The 18,589-nt window shown below is 37.8% G+C and overlaps 1 protein-coding gene across 6 annotated transcripts in view; it reads left to right on the top strand.

Moving 5' to 3' along the window:
* Positions 1–18,589, top strand: part of LRRC7 (leucine rich repeat containing 7) — a 182,448-nt gene that overhangs the window by 82,124 nt on the left and 81,735 nt on the right. For all 6 annotated transcript variants that reach the window (XM_037403821.1, XM_037403820.1, XM_037403827.1 and 3 more), the window contains exon 6: positions 1,884–1,940. In XM_037403821.1, coding sequence (XP_037259718.1) covers positions 1,884–1,940 — 57 coding nt within the window. The remainder of the gene's footprint in view (positions 1–1,883; positions 1,941–18,589) is intronic.

Here is an 18,589-nt window from a genome sequence, read left to right as displayed (position 1 = left end):
AATGTCAAGGAAAAGTAACTGTATGAAATACCCTGCAATTTGTCAGATGTGCAGGGTTTATACTCATTATGCTCTTCCAAAGCCTTGCTGGTACTTTGTCTAATAATCTTTGTCACTCAAGGACATGTCTAGTATTCTAAATCTTTTAGCAGAAAGCACTAACTTTTCTTTTACAAATGCCTATTTTATCTATATGAAATTACAGTAGTTCTTTTATTATTATTTTGCTTCAATATATTATCTATTTTGTATCTTGCATTTACAAATCCTGGTCTTGTTTCTGAAGCTTCCCCCATTAGCATACAGAGATTGCTCTGGGTTTTTTTGGGGGGTTTTGTTTTGTTTTTTTTAATACTAGCCACACGTAGCTCTTCACCTGTATACCCCTTATTGCTCTTCTCCATGTTTTAGTGCTTTCTTTTTATCTTCTGGTACATTAATATTCAGTTAGTCTGTTATAGTCTCATTTAGCCATGTGAATAGACTCAGGAACAGAATCTACCTGAGCATCATGTAAACGTCTCTCCACATTTCTCATTCTTTTTACTCCTGGTTAAGCACAACTGCAGGACTTGAAATGTTTTCAGCCTTATTTGGTAGGAAAGAGATAAAATCATAGTCTTCTAGAAGAGCATATTATTGGGAAGCTTGAGGTTCCATGAAACAGAAAACTGGTGTGCTGGATCAAGAACTAAAGCTTTATTTAATTTTTTTCAAATTTTTCTCATAGATACAGACACATGCTTATACTTGTGGCACTAAAGGACCTGGAATGTAGAGACAGAGTTAATATTAAGAGCAGTATTAATGAAATTGTTGAAACTCACCATAAAGTTCCTCAATAAAGTTCTTTCACATTTAGAAACTATGTTATCAGCCTAGAAGCTTTAATAATACGATATCTCTGTTTAGAGATGATACAATTACAAATTACCTCTCCGTTTCACATAAGCCTTGAACAATCCTGGGCACGGTCAGCTCGTGCATTGATTGTACCTCCAAAAAACAGTTGATTTGATACCCCAGATTTTCTGTGAGTGGAGTTGTTCAATTTAAGATAAAGAGGAAAGGACCTTGTCCATCCTTCTGATTTTATATCCTTTCCCTTTTTCCTCCCCACATTGATTATATTTTGAGATTAAAGGACCAGCAAAAGGATGACATGAATCAAAATCCTTTTATGTTTATCAAATTACCTTCCTAGGCAATATGGGTAATTGGACAATACTGCCCCAAATTCTGGAACTCTTAAGACATTAGTTTCTTAATTTCTTATCTGATGTATCCTTCCTCTGTCCTGTTATTCAAATTCATGAAATTTATTGCTGTGGCTTAAATAATATTGCCAGTTGGAGTTTACACAATGATGCGGAATTGTGAAGTACTATTGTATATAGGTTCTAATTCATGCTAACGCTTAAGAACGTGTCCTACTTCTGTTTAAAATACAGTAAATTAAACAGAGATCTGTTCTGCAGTATTGGTCTGCCTGTCTGGAGTCATAGAATTCAGTGCTCAAAAAATGCAAAAGAAAGTTGTGAACTAAATAGCAGTTGCTTTTTATCCCTCAGTAGGTTTGGCAATGTTTGATAGAGATGAACTTTTTCTATGTTTTCCATGTTTAATAATTAATAAAGATAGTTTAGAATTACTGTGAAAACCTGCTGTATGTCACAGTTCTTCAGAAGCTATCTTTACATGAAGCTGTTACATTCTGAATACCATTTGTACCGTATTCAGCCCCACAATAAGTGGACATCTTACTATTGTGCATTAAGTTGACTTTTTCCCCCCTGTTGTTGAAGTCAGTAGTTTCAAATCATTCTTATAGATTCCAGAAATAATTTGTTGAATTAACTAATTATTTTCTATCATATTTCTAGACTTGTCAAATTGCGAATTTTGGAGTTAAGAGAAAATCACTTGAAAACTCTACCAAAGTAAGTGATTGAATATTTACCTAAGTCTCTTCCACCTGAAATCTCCAAAAGTGCAGAACATGTTTATAGTTAGTAATGTAGTGGTGTCATTTCTGTTAAGAGTTATTTTTTCCATGGTTTAAAAAAAATTTACTGAAGGTTTTTAGCAAAATGCAAACATATAATTGAAGATGGAGACATATATTAGTTGACTGTAACTCAATATCCAAAAGCTGTAATGTGACATTTTGAAAGAAGACATGTAAACAAAATTGGAAGACAACTTACGAGATAACCCTGCGCAGTGATTATGTGGCAGTATTTTCCTCATGAATAATCAAATGTATTGAAAACATACTCAGTGTAACCTCAGTAGAACAATCTCCCTATATGATCTGTACAGAAGCTAAATGTATTTGATGGTTTACAATACTATTTAGAAACCTGCATCATCAGAATATTGCAGAAATGTCATTTTGGTAGTGTTTCTTGGTACTATTTACCAGAAAAGTAAGTTGCTATAATTTGACTAGCATCTAAATGATATTTTGAAAAAGAAACAGTAAAGAAGTGAAAAAAATCTATACACTTACAATGGTAAATATAGCAAGCTGCGCTGCGTAAAGCAAAGAATATGTTTTTGTATTCAGATCAGCATCATATATTTTCTGCAACAGGGATCCTAACCAATGAAAAAATATTGATGGATTTGGGGATTGTTAGAAATAAGGGTTGTATGTCTCCATTATAAGTGAGACTTAACAGTGGTGGCAATGGATTGTGTGTATTAAATGTTGCTAATACAGAATTGCATATTATTCAGCTCATGTAAAAAGGGCACCTTTTTTAGCAAACGTGCATTTATCAAAATCTCCTACACAGGCATTTTGCCTATAATGGGGTATGGTGACATTTTCACTACTTCCTGTGGGCTTTCATACACAGCACTCTCCTTTTTTAAAGGAAAGCTATGTTTTGTGTTAAAGGCAATATTCTTTATATCAGTTGAAAACACTTTTTTGTATAAACTTTCTATTTCCTGGATTCTGAGTTACATTTAATATTAAGAAATAATGGTAAAAAAGTGTCAATCTGCTACCAAAGTGTTTATCTGCATTTAAAAATTAGACCTGTTCGGGACAGCAGATCTGCAGCCTTTGAGATATGTATTATCGGAAAGGCTATATAGCTGCTGTAGTATATCCGTGTTATCCAGACTATCTCTTAAACATCATTCTATTTTAGAAGGGAATTGCATGGCCTTTGCATGCTTGTTGGAATAAATGGGGGGCGTGTGCGCGCTAGGACTGAAGGATCGGAATGCCACAGCAGAATGATTTTGATCAGACAGTAGTTCTATATTTCTAGTCTAATTCTAATCCCACTAAAGTTGATAATAGAGTTGTTACTGAACTCAGTGGGAGCAAGATTGGGATTGTGTGCTGTTGTTATTAATAATTTTTTTATTTATTTTTTTTCTGTGATACGTGGTGTTTAACAGGCAAATTTTGACAAGTTTGGCAGGTGACTGTTTGATTGCCAAAGATTCATACCTAAGTGTAGTAGCCTCTGGTTTCAGTAGCACTAAGCTTAAGGTGGCTGAGTGTGACTTTTCCCACTGCATGATTCTGACAGTAAGGAGGTTCTTTGGTTCTTGTAACCAAGGGAAACATTATTTGTAGGCGTGTTTGTTCTCTGCTCTTTGCTGTAGCAGAAGGCTTTGCTATATACTACCGAGAGAAGCTGGAAATAAAAGGTTTTGCTTAGGCAAATGCTATCCTTAAAACTATGAGATTGAAGGGGCAGCTGTGTCATGAAATGAAGTAAGAGGAAGAAAGCTGACAAGGTCATTTTTGCATCAACTGGGATGAAAATGGGAGTTCTGTGCATTTCTGGGCTTCTTCGTCCTCTGCAAGCAAAAAAAAGTGCACAGTGTGATGGAAAGAAATTAACCCATATTACAGAGCATTAATTTAGAGGATATACAGCCTCCTTTCTTGTTAGGGTGAATTTGACCTCTTTTCTGAAAAGACAGTACCTACTAGTCTAAAGCAACATGACTGCATACTGGAGTGGGCCTAGGAAGATGGGGGCTGAGCGTGGGAGGTTGTAGGAGGAGAGTGGTAAGGCTGGGGGTGACTACAGGCATGGTAATGTGGCAGGCAGAGCTAAAGCAGTATCTGGCTGTCGCTTGGGCTTTACAGGGAACAGAAGGTTAAATAACAGACTTATATTCTCTTAGCCAGTAAGAGAAGGAAAATTGTGACAAGAAAACTGTGTCTACAATAGGACCATCTGCAGTTAGGAAGATAAATGCAGTATATATATATAAATCAGAATGTATTTTACAAACTAGTTGCAAAAAAGTGATGCAGGTCTTTCAGGTACATTCTTAAAGGCTTGCTTTCTTTTCCTACATTTTTTAGCTATATCATGAATAAGGTAACCTGATTATATTGGTAGTTTGTCCAGTAGTTCTAGTGTAAGAAAAAACAGGAAAAGGAAGGCAAATAAATAAGGCTGTTAAATAGATGTGAAATGCACTGTGAGACTGTTTTAAGTAACTTCTGCTAAGTAGTATTATCGTGTTAAGTGCAACTTAAAAGATGTTGAACAAGAAGTTACCAAAAGCAGATCATATTTTTTCATCTGTTCTGTGCTATAAAATAGAAGTATAAAGGATTTTTAAAGAAAACATTTGGCATTTTGGCATAAACAGTGCTTTGTGTTTACCATAGCTCTAATTTTGCAGTATTTCATGCTAAATCAGAAGGCAAGAATGTTGTAAAATGTACCCATAGTAACTGAACACAAAATGTTTTAACATTATTTACAGAAATATCAGATGAAGTAAATCCTAACTACAGCTGGCTGAAAGGTAACACTCTAACCAAGACATAGATCTCCAAAGTGTCCCTCTTTAATACTTCTTGTATTAAAAAATGAGAGCTTCCCTTTGTTGAATTTGTGACATAATTTTAAGGCATCTAGAACATGTCCAAACATATCACTGTATTCCCAGACACTTTCCTGATAGAAAATTGGTGAAGCATGGTTCGTAAATAGTTTTGAAGATTATTCTGATTTTTTCTGACAAGCATACCAAACCTTTTAAACAATGTTGTCTTGCTGTATCGTACTGGGCTGGAAACGTACGTTGATCTTGAAATGAAAATGTTGCAGGATGTCCCTATTTTCTGTCAGCAGTACTTTCTCTTCAGAAAATACTATTAGGCTTACAAATATTTTAAACATACTGAAAATATTTGTATGTTTAATCTGTAGATCTTCACAATACTGTTTTATAAAATTAGTAATTTATTTTTCTCTTAATACTGTTTTATAAAATTAGTAATTTATTTTCTCTTGTATATGGTTTGATTAAAGATTATTATTGATACTAGTTTCCAGGATCTTTTGAGCATTTAGAAATATTTGGAAATCTTGGCCAGTATTGCAAATAATTTCCAGTATTTTATTAAAGCTTTAATGTGTGCAATAAAAATAGAAAAATGTGGGGTTTTCTCTTGAATTTCTGTTAAATGTTTCAGAGCATTTGTGAGATTCTGGCCAAGTTTCTTACATTATAACAATGTTACCACCTAGATCCACAGGGTTGTCTTTTGGCTTGAAAAAACAACTAAGATAATTTTTATTATTCTGTTTGGATAAAAGTGTACATCATCTTTACTCACTGTAACAACATGTGATATTACTGTCTAATAGCTCAGGATGGTGTTTTTTAGACCACAGCTCTCAATAGCTCTGTGGCGTTCTGCTCAGCAATACTCCGCCGCTGAACAGCTGTTTGATGCCACAGGCGGGGCGTTCCAATTGCTGGTGCTGTTTTCAGTCATTTTGCACCCAAACTTGAAGCAGTTAAAATCAGTGGACAGATTCCTGTTAGCTTCAGTGGGTTTTGAGTGAGGAAGTTTATGCTTCGGTGTTTCATTATTCTGTGTTGGAGTACTTCCTTAGAGTGGAGAGATGTAATTCCCAGTTTCTATAGTGCTGAATAAGACTGCAGTTCAACCTGGATGCGAAGATATGGGAAAAGAGGAGGTCTGCCAAGGTAGGAACCACTTAGAGAGCTGTGCTGGGAGACTGGCAAGTCCCACAGGTCCCACCAAGGGTCCGTCTTGCCCTCTGTCCCTTTTGTGGCAGTGATCAACACTTAACTGGCAACATCTGAGTGACTCGGTAGCTGTAGAAAACTTTCCGTTAACATCCTTTTCTGTGCCATTTATGAACAAACTAACCAGCATGTGCCCCAGCCCAGAGCCTGACTATCGGCAGCTCCTCCTCCTTCACCCACTCATTTAAAATTGGTATTTTTTCCAGTCTTTGGTCATTTATTTATCCATGTAAAGACCCTCTTTGATCACATAGCTGCTTAGGTTAAGAACTTTCAGTGAAGGACCTTTGCACACATCTCTTGGAAATGAAGATAGACTTTATTGTCCAGCTCTTTTGTAGTGTTGGCTCTTTCAAAAGACTCCAAAAATATTTTGAGTCATCCCTACTAATCACAAAAACTGTGTTGAATTTCCCCAGCGTGTTGTATTTGTCTTCATATCACCTTATTCTATTGCTTAAAAGAGTTTCTGTTAATTTGTCTGCTACATTTGTCAAAGTCACTGGTCTGCAGTTTCATAGGCTTATCCTGGAATGATTTAAAAATTACTGTGATGTTAGTTACACGCTTCCCAGTCATCTAGCGCTGCAGCACTGTGCAAGAGGTTTTGTGTGTCTGTTATGTGTGTTGTCTGAGCTCTTAACAGCGCGTAAGCTTTGCAGCATGGGAGCCTGCCCAAAGTTTGAATACAAATGCAGCAAATTAATTTAGGTTTTCTGCTCTGACCTTTTTTTCTGAGCATTCCTTTTTTATCTTTTCCATAGATTCTGGCAGGGTTCCTGCTCCTAAGGGGCCTGAAGAAAGATTTATTATTACTTTTAATGCCTTTTTTTCAAATATTTCTGAAGATATTTTTTGGCCTTTTACAGTTAACCATTCTTTTTTATTGTCCTTATTTGGACGTGTTTTTGTCTTTTTTAAAGGCTATCTTCTAAGTCTCCTGTATTTTCTACTTTGCCATGTTGGCTTTGGATTTTCTCAGGTCCTTTTGACAGATGATTTTGTATTGCTCTAAGTGTCTTGGTCTTCTCCCAGCAGCGATTTAGCTTGCTTAGCTGATGCGGAGGACTTCTCATTGTCATTGTTTTCCTTGTACCTGTCCAGAGCCATCCTGAGAAAGGCTGAAGCTACTAAACTCAGAGGCCAGACATTACTCCTGAAGGTCTCCTCATTGTGTGGGTCCAAAACTTTTCCCTGTGTGGGCCCATTACTCACTGTTTGAAGTGGAGAGGGACAGGCTGGCAGACTGGCTGCCACAGTGTGTTGTAGTGCTGGGCCTGTCCATCCAGGTTGCATCTTTAACAGCAGTGAAGTCCATGCTGGCAAGTGGCCTTGATGTGTGCCAAGCACGTGTGGGAGGCTGACTGCTGAGGGGCACAGCGCAGCTCCTGCCGGGGCTGCACCGGGAGGGAAACCGCGGTGAGAGCACCAGTGACACGCTTAAGTGTGCACCTGTACAGACAGCACAGGCAAACCTGCACCAAAAAGAAATTGTTCTGAGCATAAAATCGGGAAGGTAGATATACCCAGTGAGCACCTCCACCTTCCCTTCCTCTTCCTCAACGGTACAAGGCCTGCTTGTTTGTCAGAGTTGTTCAGTATTATCATCCGTGTGCGTTGTTTAGTATTACCTGTGTGGGTGTTGTCAGTGAACATCAGTGGATGTGTCAGCATCTCTGGGTTCAGCGCTATAGCAACCTGGGGTTACAGTTGCACTTTTCATCTGTTGTGTCTAGTGAAACAGAAAACACTGAAAGTTTTTTTTCTCAAGTTTATAAGAAAAAAAATACGTTGAAGTTAGTTGCGCATTTCAGTTGTGTATCAGAGCACATACATATTTACATATGTATGTATACATACAAATGGTTACTGAAGGGATGTAATAAACCTGGTTTCTGGAGGTGCTTTGCCTATACCAGCTCACAGTACAAGGGTTAGCACGCATACCTCCCGGGTGATGATCCCTTACTCTTTTTCTGGAGGCACTCACACCAATCGGGGCAGTGGTAGCTGTGTGGAAGTGCTTCTGCTGTTCCCCCGGCACTGCATGGGGATGCTGTGGTGGGTGCAGCCTTAACCCCCCAAAATGCCTCTGCCTAGCATATGGCTGCTGGCAGGAACTAGCATTTCTGCTTGCACTGTCCTTGTTCCTCAAGCTGTCAGAGGCCTAAAACCTAAGAACAGGGAGGAGGCTGTTACTGAGAGCGTAACTACTTACCACATACATTTGGCTATTTTAAAATCATGATAATGAACCGGGAGTTACTGAGTTTTCTGATAAATGTTATAAGGTATGTGAGTGTGTGTGCACGTGCACGTGTGTGTGCCTGGCTCGGTGAATTAGGTGTTCACATTCTTGTTCTGGTGTTCCCACTTCATTCCAGATAAACAACTTTCACACCGCTCTCACCCTTTTTGTTTTCTACTCTCTTAATTGTAGCTTCAGCTTATATGGCTTTGTCTCACCTCTGATACAAACAAATCGGAGTGCTGTTTTCCTGTGTGATTGCACAGTGAAGCATTTTTTTATCTGTGGTTAAATAATTAGCCTAGTAGTGTCTGTGTTGATGTTACTAAAGCTGTTTACCCAATACCTTTTGTGCTGGAACTGCGAACTCCAAGGCTTATACTTCGTTATAAGGCTACCTGTTATGAATGGCTATAAATAGTGTATGTTCCTGTAAGAACCGCAGAATGGTCTGACAGTGACTTTCTAATTTGTGTGATTAATCCAACCACTCTGTTGCACAGGGTATTTAATAATTTTTTTTGAGGAGTTAGGTAAATTATATAAAATACCATAACATTTTCCCACTGTTCGGTAAGTGGGTTTTAGTGAATGTGTGAGAGTTCAGGCACTGAACACTTGTGTTAACATATAGTCGTATAGAAAGTAAACTTTTTCCAACCATTAGTTTCTGGAAAGTTATTCCAAAGTAGTTGAATGAAAGTTCACAGTGGATACAAATATGGAAGTCATGTTTGTGCTGCCTACACTGTAAAAAACAACTTTTACGTTAAGATGAGTCAACCTTAAATCATACAGCAGCAGCAGCAGCTGTGTTCTGCAGTCAGCCTTTGGGTTTGATTGCTTCAGTTCTGACTGCAGTTCAAGGCCTGGCACCATTTTTCTGGATGTTCAGTTGTAATAAATGTACTGTTAGGCAGTAAGTCTAAATACAGTCTGATGTTCTCCCCAAATAAGTGAAAACCAAGTGTTTGTGTTCAAATTGGATGTAAATCCAGAATATCAAAAAGGTTACGTTGTTACTGCCCTACAAGCAAAGGGCAGCTGGTTAAATCCTAGCATGGTTTTCGCAGTTTTGGGCTTTTTACCCTTTTAAGTGATAAGGCAGTTATATTAGACAGACTTGACATCAGTACAGACTATATTTTCATTTCCATCTTGACTATTTTCCAGGAGTTTGAGTATAAGTTGGTTTGTGTATTAGTAACAAAGACCTATCAAAGACTCATACTCTTGCATTGGTGTTCAAAGGAGCCAGGGTATTCAGGCTGATGAAAGAACCCTCGTAGGAGAGAAGAGAGAGTCAATAAAGCAAAAAATATCTTACAGCGTAATTACAGCAGCATGTTTAGGAAGCAGAGGTATGTAGAGGCTGTATGTAACTGCATTTTATATGCATGTATGTTTATGTAGACAAATATAGTTATATCATGTATATGGTGTAAATATATACACACACTTACATGTACATACACCTATATATGTTGCACACACCTATATATGTTATATAAGCATACATGAGATTATATATATGTATCTGTAGTCAGTCTTTTCATGGACTGGGAACCAACCTAGCAAAAGCAATCCAAAAAAGGAGCAGTAAGTAGGAGGATAGCCGGAATGTCAGTGCTAGAAGAGAGGATGGGGAATGTGCAGCCTATCAGGAGTCCAGGATCATGAGGATCAAGTTTCAGTTTCTTTTGGCTGCTGGGGTCCTATATGCCATGAGGGATGTGACTGCTGGTGTGAGAGAGCCTTCCTTGGCCTGCCCTAGGAAAAGTGCATTCTGACTTTCCACTCCTAAAAAATACTCTGGCCTAGACTAGCTAGTGCACAGTTTAAATCAAGCCTGGATCAAAATTACCCACTTTCCTAATTTTTTTTGCCAAGCATTCTAGAAGCTGTGGCACATATGCAAATCTCAGAGGTGGTTCCCATCGCTTATGTTCATTCCTTTGCTTGTTTGCATGCTGACGACCTGTGGTTGTGTCAGGACAGCACAGAGTTATTATGGTAATCGGAGTAAATCAGCAATTCTTCAAACAAATCGGGTAACTAAGTTCACAACTTAGCTGGAAAAGGATGTTCTGAGCACATTTCAAATGCAACAACAAAAGCTTTTAATTTATCTAACAGTTGCATTTAAGCCAGGTCTGGTTACTGCTTCTATGGAAGCTCATTAATTTGCATTGAATTTTATGTTTTCTGTGATCAGGCTCTGTCATAAATATTCATTGCTCTTCATAGCAACAAATGTCAGCAGACCTGCCACTCCTAAACTGAATGTTTTGGGACATTCACATCCTGTTGAATTCCTGAGAGCAATCAAGAACACTTCATACCTCAGGAAAGAATCTGGAAACTACACCTGTGCTATTGCCTGCACCAAGCAGCCAGGCAACCTGCTTATATTTTTTTAAAAAAATCTTTGAGTATATTGAAGTAGTTTAGTGTGATCTTTGCTCTGAGAGGTGTTTGGGCTGAGAAATACACCTTTTCAGGGTTTTGTGGGATTTCTTTCAGTAGACATCTGTAAAATTGAAAAATTGTAGAAACTGCATTTGTAAATGGTGAGTCACTAGTGTCTGAGAAACTGTAGGTGCTGGTAATTGATGAGAAAATACTTGTATTTGTTATACTCTTCCTAATGACTCACTTTCCCAACTGAAGCTGTAGCTTCTCATCTCTTCTTTGGTTTTCTTGACAGTAGGTATTACAGCTATTGTTTTTCTGCAGCGCTGTGCTGTTAGGAAATAATGTACAATGGAGACATTACCAAGGGGGATGGGTCCCTAGCAGCTATTGTTAGGGTAAACCAGGGTGGTTTTTTGGTGTTCAGCTGTTGCTCAGGATTAACTTGCCTTGTGAACAGTAAAAATTGTAGATCAAGTTTGCAAGAACAACCTCTAAAATTGGAAGAACTATAATACTGAAGACGAGCACAATTAAAAACTGGGTGAAATTTAGTAGGACAGTGTGCAAGGTCATGTACCAAGGGACTAATAAGAATTTATGTTATAAATTAGGAGCTCTTCAATCAGAAGTGATTTTGGGAAAAAAGAAGACAGGAGTGTATTAGTAGGATGTAAAATGTCTATGAGTCATCGCTCTAACAGAGCCATGACAGTGCCAAATGTTCTTTGTCAAAGTATTTTCACTAGAGACAAAGAAGTGTTTGCGCCATTGTATAAAAAAAATGAGGGAGACTTCGTCTGGAAAAGCTCCAAATTAAACAAACATCGGGAAGAGCTAAAGAAGGTCCTAATCTGATAGGAACAATAATGAACACAGAGTGTGTTGTATGGATGGACCCTAGAAACAATGCATTAATTAATGTAAGAAAACAGAAGTTATGGGGAGATATGTTAGTGTTTGTCTCTACGCACACAGTCGAGGTAGGCAACTTGGAAGAGAATGACTTCTTCTGCCTGGTCAAGGGACAGAGTTGAGTGCGGTTAGCAGAGTAACAAATAAGGAGAAGCTGGCTGTGAGAGGTAGGAATGCATAGTTCAGAGTCATCCAAGTATCAGTCATCAGTACCTTCTCCCTCCCACTTTTAAGATTAAAACCCATGACTCCACATTTTGCTGAGCAAAAGCAGCACTTTTGGCTTGGGGTGGGTCTCCGCAGTGCAGATGAGTGGTGGCAGGAGGTGGGGGAAGCACCTGGGCTGCTCCCTGCCCCACAGCAGCTGGAGGAACCGGCTGCGAATGGCCTGGCAAGCTGGGATGTGCATTCGGTCTGCTCTGGCTGGCCAGTCTGACCTCCTCCTGCCACAGACTTCCCATTTTCACCAGAAAATTGTGGAAAGTTTAAATGTAATGGCACGTAAATGGCACATGTCGCAGTCCTGTTGGTTCAAATTTGTTGGTGTGTTGCAAAGCAGGTGAGCTCTCTGAATGCAGCAAATTTTGGCGGTTATTAGGTAAACTGGCTGAAATCAACCAGAAATGGTAAGTTTTTATCACAAATTTTATAACTATGTTGTAAGATTCTTTGTGTTGATCAGCACTTTGATATTTCTTTGAAGATGTTTGCATGCATTGTTCTATTGTTTCTTGGTTTAAACCAGCACATTTCTGATAGATACTTATTTTCCAATTATTTCTGTCTCCTCTGCTTGCAGTTGTTATAGTGCAATCTTCCTGCATTGCCAAAGTATTGCATACCTGTAATTGTACACCTGGTTTGAGTTAGGAATAAAAGGACTTTATGGATTCAATGATGATGATAGGGTAGGGTGGGTTTTTTTTTCCTTTTGTTAAAATTAGCTGGTTTATATTGATATGTTTCCAGTCTTAAAATGTATACCAATGTTATTCTTGATTTCACATTTTTAGGCTTTGATTGTAATAAAATATAACTGAAAATAGAGGCAATGTTTTAGCTATACAGTCTTATTTCTGAGAATTGCTGCTGATTATGTTTGCTGTCAAAATTTGGACTCTACTTGAAAAAATCAATGTTTAGACTTACCTGTTGTGGGCAATATAATGTCAAACTGGTAATCTGTTTTGCATTTTGCTGCAAGTGTGTCAAATTGTAATGAGTCTTTGGGTTTTCACTGCCACTGTTTACATTACAACCATACATCTGTGCATTCTAGTTCCACAAAAGAGTGGTTCTCAAAAATTCTATGCAACAAAAGCTTCCTGTTTCATATAATATTTAGTATCAATGGTTGAGTATCTTCCTTGATAAACGGCAATGGATAAGGTTTTTTCCAATAATTCAAAAGCACAAAAGGTCAGTCTCATCTAAAATTTGCCATGAAAAATGTTTCATAGAGGAATGTAAACAAGGATGCCATGTATTAAGTTTTTCCTTCTGGATAACAAACAAAAATATTAATTAAATATATATTGTAACAAAAGCTTGGGGCAGGGAGGCACACATAGAGAATTCCATTTTCACCCAAAACAATTTACTTTTATGAAATTTCATAAAATTGATTTTTTTCTGTCTTTTGAATGCCAAGTGTACTTTTATTTTTTCTGTAAATATAACGTGGAATTTTGACATTTTCCTTTGACATTCTTTCTTTTAATTTCTTTTTTTCCCAAAAAAATTTAGAGATAGACCTGTAGAAAGTAGAAGCTCTATAAAGTGGTGGTGAGGAGTATACAGGTTCTTTCCCCTCCCCCCCCGGGTAATTTATTTATTTATTTTATTTTACACACTGGTTAAATCAAAAATTTGAACGGTGGATTGTTATTTCTTTTATTCTATGGCCAATCACTTAGCAATACTATAATTCTTTCCAATCTGAAAAATAAGCCAGAATATTAAATGCTGCACTGGGAATGCCAAACAATTAATTTCACTGCTAAGCTACCGTGTAGATCTGCCCCAAATTAATGTGCCGGTTACCTGCAACTAAATGTCTATCAAACAAATCGGGCAGAAACAAGTCAAAGTAGTGGAGGTTGTCCTGTTCCTGTTGTAATGTTCATAAATACATTTTTTTTGGAAATTATTTGTAACTCTTATTTATACTGGTTATTAATATCAGTGAGACTGTATAAGGAGACTCAAAGGATCAAGGTTTCTAAGCAGAAAAAAAAATATTTATATATACATAAAAACTGTATAAAAAGCACAGAGTAATTTGTTTTTAAAACAATATAAGGTGAAGTAGACGATTCTTGGCAGAATACATATAAAATAGTAGTAAAAGTTTTGCAGAGGTTAAATTTGCAAATTGGAAGTATCTAAACATGTGGAGAGTTAGAACTGTTATGCCATTATGCCCTTCTGTAGCTAAGGCTTTATTCTAGATTGAGAAAGTAAGCAGAATAAAACGGATTAATCACTTCTTGTATAGATACAGTGTATGTGTTGAACACTGACCTTCCACTTAAATAACCATGTTAGTTTAAAAACTAGCATATATCACTTAGAAGCCCGTTTGGTGATGTATCAGAATATTGTTTGAAACACTGTCAGGGAAAGTTATTTTGTCCTTGTTCCCTATTTCAATACCGCTTTGCTTTGGCTTTTTGAGAGAAGTATAAACATTTCTCAGCTTTTGCAGTGTTGAAAGACTGCAGATAAAGCCTTCCTTGTTTCTTTAGTTTCACCTCAAAATGAATAAGCCTATAGAGATCTAGGAAGATATTCAGACATTGAAAAGGTCATAATCAGTTAACTTTCTTCAGATGTAAAATTAGCTGAATAAAAGTGATTATAATTTCCATTAAGCAGACAATGGAGTCGTAACAAGCATTCTTGTGACTTAAGAACGTTAGTCCCACTGACTTCAATAACATTTGTATTCCTAACATCCTTACCACTCCCAAAATACCCGGTTTTAGGAAGTAGATTTGCAGAAATCGCAGGTTGTCTTAATTGTGTTAAAGTCAGTGGAACAGTTTATATCAGCTGAGAATCTGTCCAGAGGCATCCAAATATAGGTTTAAAAGCTTAGTTTTAGACTGCTATTTTTTGAAATGCTGTTCCACTTTCTTCCAAGTTTATAATAAAGATGTAAACTGTTTCCCACACTTTGACATTACAAACATCATCATTCATGATGGCCTGTTTCCTTCAAATAGTAACTCTGGCTGAATTTAATAAATCATATTGCAGAAGGCTTACTACTTTGGCACTACATTATTAAAATATTGCCAATATTTTAATAAGCAGCCACTACTATTATCTTCCCTTTAGGCTTTTTAAATTAAATTTATTTGCTGCTCAGAGAAGATGCAGGAAAATGTATTATGCTTTTTTTATTGTAAGAATGCTTTTCCAACATACACAGTGGCTCAAACTTGTTTGTAAAATTTCCTTAATTATTTTTGTCTACAGGCAGTAGTAGCATTTTTTTGCCATATCTCCAGTGAGGGACACTCTGGAAGAAGATACAGCTAGAACTCTTTGTACTGCAGGGAACATACACCAGTACTGCTTTTGCCATCTAGGATAATCCTGATATTACTTCATCTGTAATTAGTGGTTCTTATCTGCTGGTGGTGTTCATGCTATATAATTTTAATGTGTCAAATGGTCAAAAGGAAGACATAGCACGAATTAGAGCCTTGTCTGTAGGCCTGTTTCATACACCACTTTTTTTAAAAAAATATTTATCACTCATTTGCTTCTTTAAAAACTCCATTTAACAGTTGCAAAAGTGATTATTTTTTTTCAAAAGAGTTTATATCTGATTAGTAGGGCTAAATTTCAGATAAAGACTTCATAGTACAAAGAGGTAGGAGGGGAGAGCATTTACAACCATGGAGAATAACCCTAGCCCACCCAACACTTGTTTTGTTCTTAATTATACCAGAACCCTGAGCTCCTCCCAGAAAAACTGCGAGCTACACACACACACAGAGTTCACTCTGACTATTATTAATGAGATGTAATTTGGTTATGCTTAGGCTTTGTGCTCTGCTTTCTCAGGTATGGTTGTTTTATGGTGTGCAAGGAAATTGCTCATTGTACTCAGAACACCTTAAGTCAGTATCCTTTTAATTTTACTTGATTTAAAAAAAAAATCTCCAGAGTAAAAACCTGCATACAATTCAAACTGCAAGAGGGATTAAATAGAGAGAAGATGACTGCTGGAATGCATTGAGAGCGCGATGGGTTTTTTACCCACCATGAGGATCAGAGGCCTTTTCTTTTTCCCAGCTGGAATAGGAGACTACTAGAAGCACGTTTCCCAGCTGCAATACTGATGCAGTGTTGACTTGCAGGTAACACACACCTCCTCTGAGGGTCTGTATGCACCCTGCTGTATGTCACTCTCCTGTGTTATCTTTGAGTAATGGCACAGCCCGATGCCCTGGAACAGCGTGTTTCTGTCATTAAATAGGTTGCTGGATTATGGAGGGATGGTTCTGAGCTAAACACATGCAGCATGACATTTTTAGTTTTTGCCATCCTTAGCCATATCAAAGCATAGAAAATGTACCTGCAGATGCTGTGGGCTGTGAACTTCAGCAGTGGCCATTTGTCCCTCCACAAAAGAGGGAAGGGATATCTGGTGACCTGTGTTCTCGCAGTGCATCAAAGGTTCCTAAAGGCCAGCAAGCAAACAGTGCTTAACCTCTGATAGCTCTGTGGTGGGCAAAAGGTTACCTTGTGCTACCGTTTCCCTCAAGCCTTGAAAACTTCACTGTACTGCAAGGCATTTTATTTATGTAATCAGCAAAATAAAAATAATCATGCAAAACTTAATGACACTCAGCTGCTTATATTCTTAATGTGATTGGCGATTACTTTTGAAAAACTGCAGAATACATATGTCTGAATAAAAGACAATGGTCATTAATTCTTTGTCACAATTACATTCTCCTGTAGCTGGTCAGTGAGTTCTTTTATGAACTCTTTGTATTTCATATTGAAATACATTTTGTAGAATATATTCACCAGTTATATCCAGTATTTATGCCTTGTAGCCATCTGATTAGTGTTTCTGGCTTTTCTATGCTTCTCCCCTTTCAGTGTCTTCAGTGGACTGATTCTGGTAAGGCTCACAAGCTCTGCTGCAGCTTGCTTGCTATCGTTGGATTGTAAAACAGATCTTGCCCATCTTTGCCATACTTCCTAACGTAATATCATCTCTATGCCTACCGTAGGACTTCTCTAATAACTGGGTAAGAAGATCACATTATGGCCCTGCAGTTGCTTTGGTTTTTTTCATTTTAAAGCTGTGTCTCTTAGAAGTCTTACACTGGCCTCCTCTTTAGCAGCTGTTCCCCAGCGCACAGTGTGCATCACATGGGGTTAACTTGCTTTGATGTGCTCTGTACCCAGCTGGCAAACACATTATTGATAGTCTAGGAAAACACCTATCTTGGGGAGCCTGTCAGCAGAGATCTTCCAGATCTTGTAAACTATACTTGTGCAGTTAAAATTACTGGAGATCACCTATGAAGAAATCAACCATACTTCTGAGGGGGCATAACTATAACTATATACAGATATTTCATGTGGCGACAACAAGGGTTGTCCTTCTGCTTTTTCATTTTCTGAGGTGCCCATGCCATCTGTGACTACTTCCACACGTCTTCCGCAATAATTGTAGAGAGTTATTGAGTGATGATATTTTTCATCTCAAATTCATCCTTGTCTTTTTCTAGTCCATCCCCATTTTATTTCTCTGGCTTTCCCTTTAGAAATAATCCTGGGTTTGATAGGTGTTCACGCTGTCTTTAGACTATATTTTAGTAGAAATGGAATCAAAAGGATTACTAAGAAAGAAGCCTATGTTAAGTGTAAATTTATTTTACTCTTTTTTTTGGGGGGGGGGGTTTAGCTGATACAGTTAACTTTTAGTCATCAGATATTCATTAACACCGTTTGAACTTGGTTCATCCCTGTTAATTATTCAGCATCTTAACCTAGGTCATCTTCCTGCTCTCTTGCAATGAAAACATGGGAAAACAGGGCCAAAACTGTATTTTCAGTCTTGCAGGTTAAAACCAGATCTCTCTTCAATTTATGTTCATTCATTCTATGCAAAACCAGTTCATAAGTGTAAAAAGCCTGTGTTGAACTCTTCAGATATTAGAATAATATATTGTATATCCTGGTGAAACATAGGTTATTTTTAGTCAACTTACAGTAGTGGGAAGCTTAGAGCCTGCTTCTCCTTAGCCTTCAAGGTGGTGGAGACCCACATCCCAAGTACTAGTAATTTTATATTAATTTAATAGCATGTTCAAGTTGATCAGTACTGCAGTGTTTACAGATCAGTTGTGTACTTTGCCCTCTATTATTACACTGTAAACAAAATGTAAGTTGTCAGATATATTATTTAGGAAATAATCTTTTAAGCAAAAACAGTGAGGTGACCTTTGTGGCAGTGAATGATACTACAGTCAATCTTTCTCAGTTTTAGTGGTTTTGAATTTAGATAAGCAGAGTGCGTCCTGGGTTCAGAATTGTTAGCCGGGTGTATTTGTCCCAGGATATGGAACAATTTATATTGGTCATTATGTCACCTGTGTTAGTGATATGTTGTGTTTCTTTGTCCAAAGGCATACATCTTATAGCAAAATCATTAATCTCATCAGAGCCACATACAGATTACTAGATGTGAATTTGGCTCCAAGGTTTAGTGACTGTTAGAGTGTATTCACCCTGTGAGTCGAATGTGCCGAAGCTCTTTCTTCCCCTAAGCCAGGGGTCCTCAAACTACGGCCCACGGGCTGGATATGGCCCCCCCAGGGGGACCCCCCCCCAGGCCCCCGGTATTTACAGACACACACACCCCTGCCGGGGGCTGGGGGGGGGGAAACCAAGCAGCCACAGATGACCTCCTGCCACTTCATCTGT

This window comes from Falco rusticolus, chromosome 11 (assembly GCF_015220075.1).
Source record: "Falco rusticolus isolate bFalRus1 chromosome 11, bFalRus1.pri, whole genome shotgun sequence".
In the NCBI taxonomy this organism is placed as follows: domain Eukaryota; kingdom Metazoa; phylum Chordata; class Aves; order Falconiformes; family Falconidae; genus Falco; species Falco rusticolus.
This window is presented reverse-complemented; position numbering and strand designations above follow the sequence as displayed.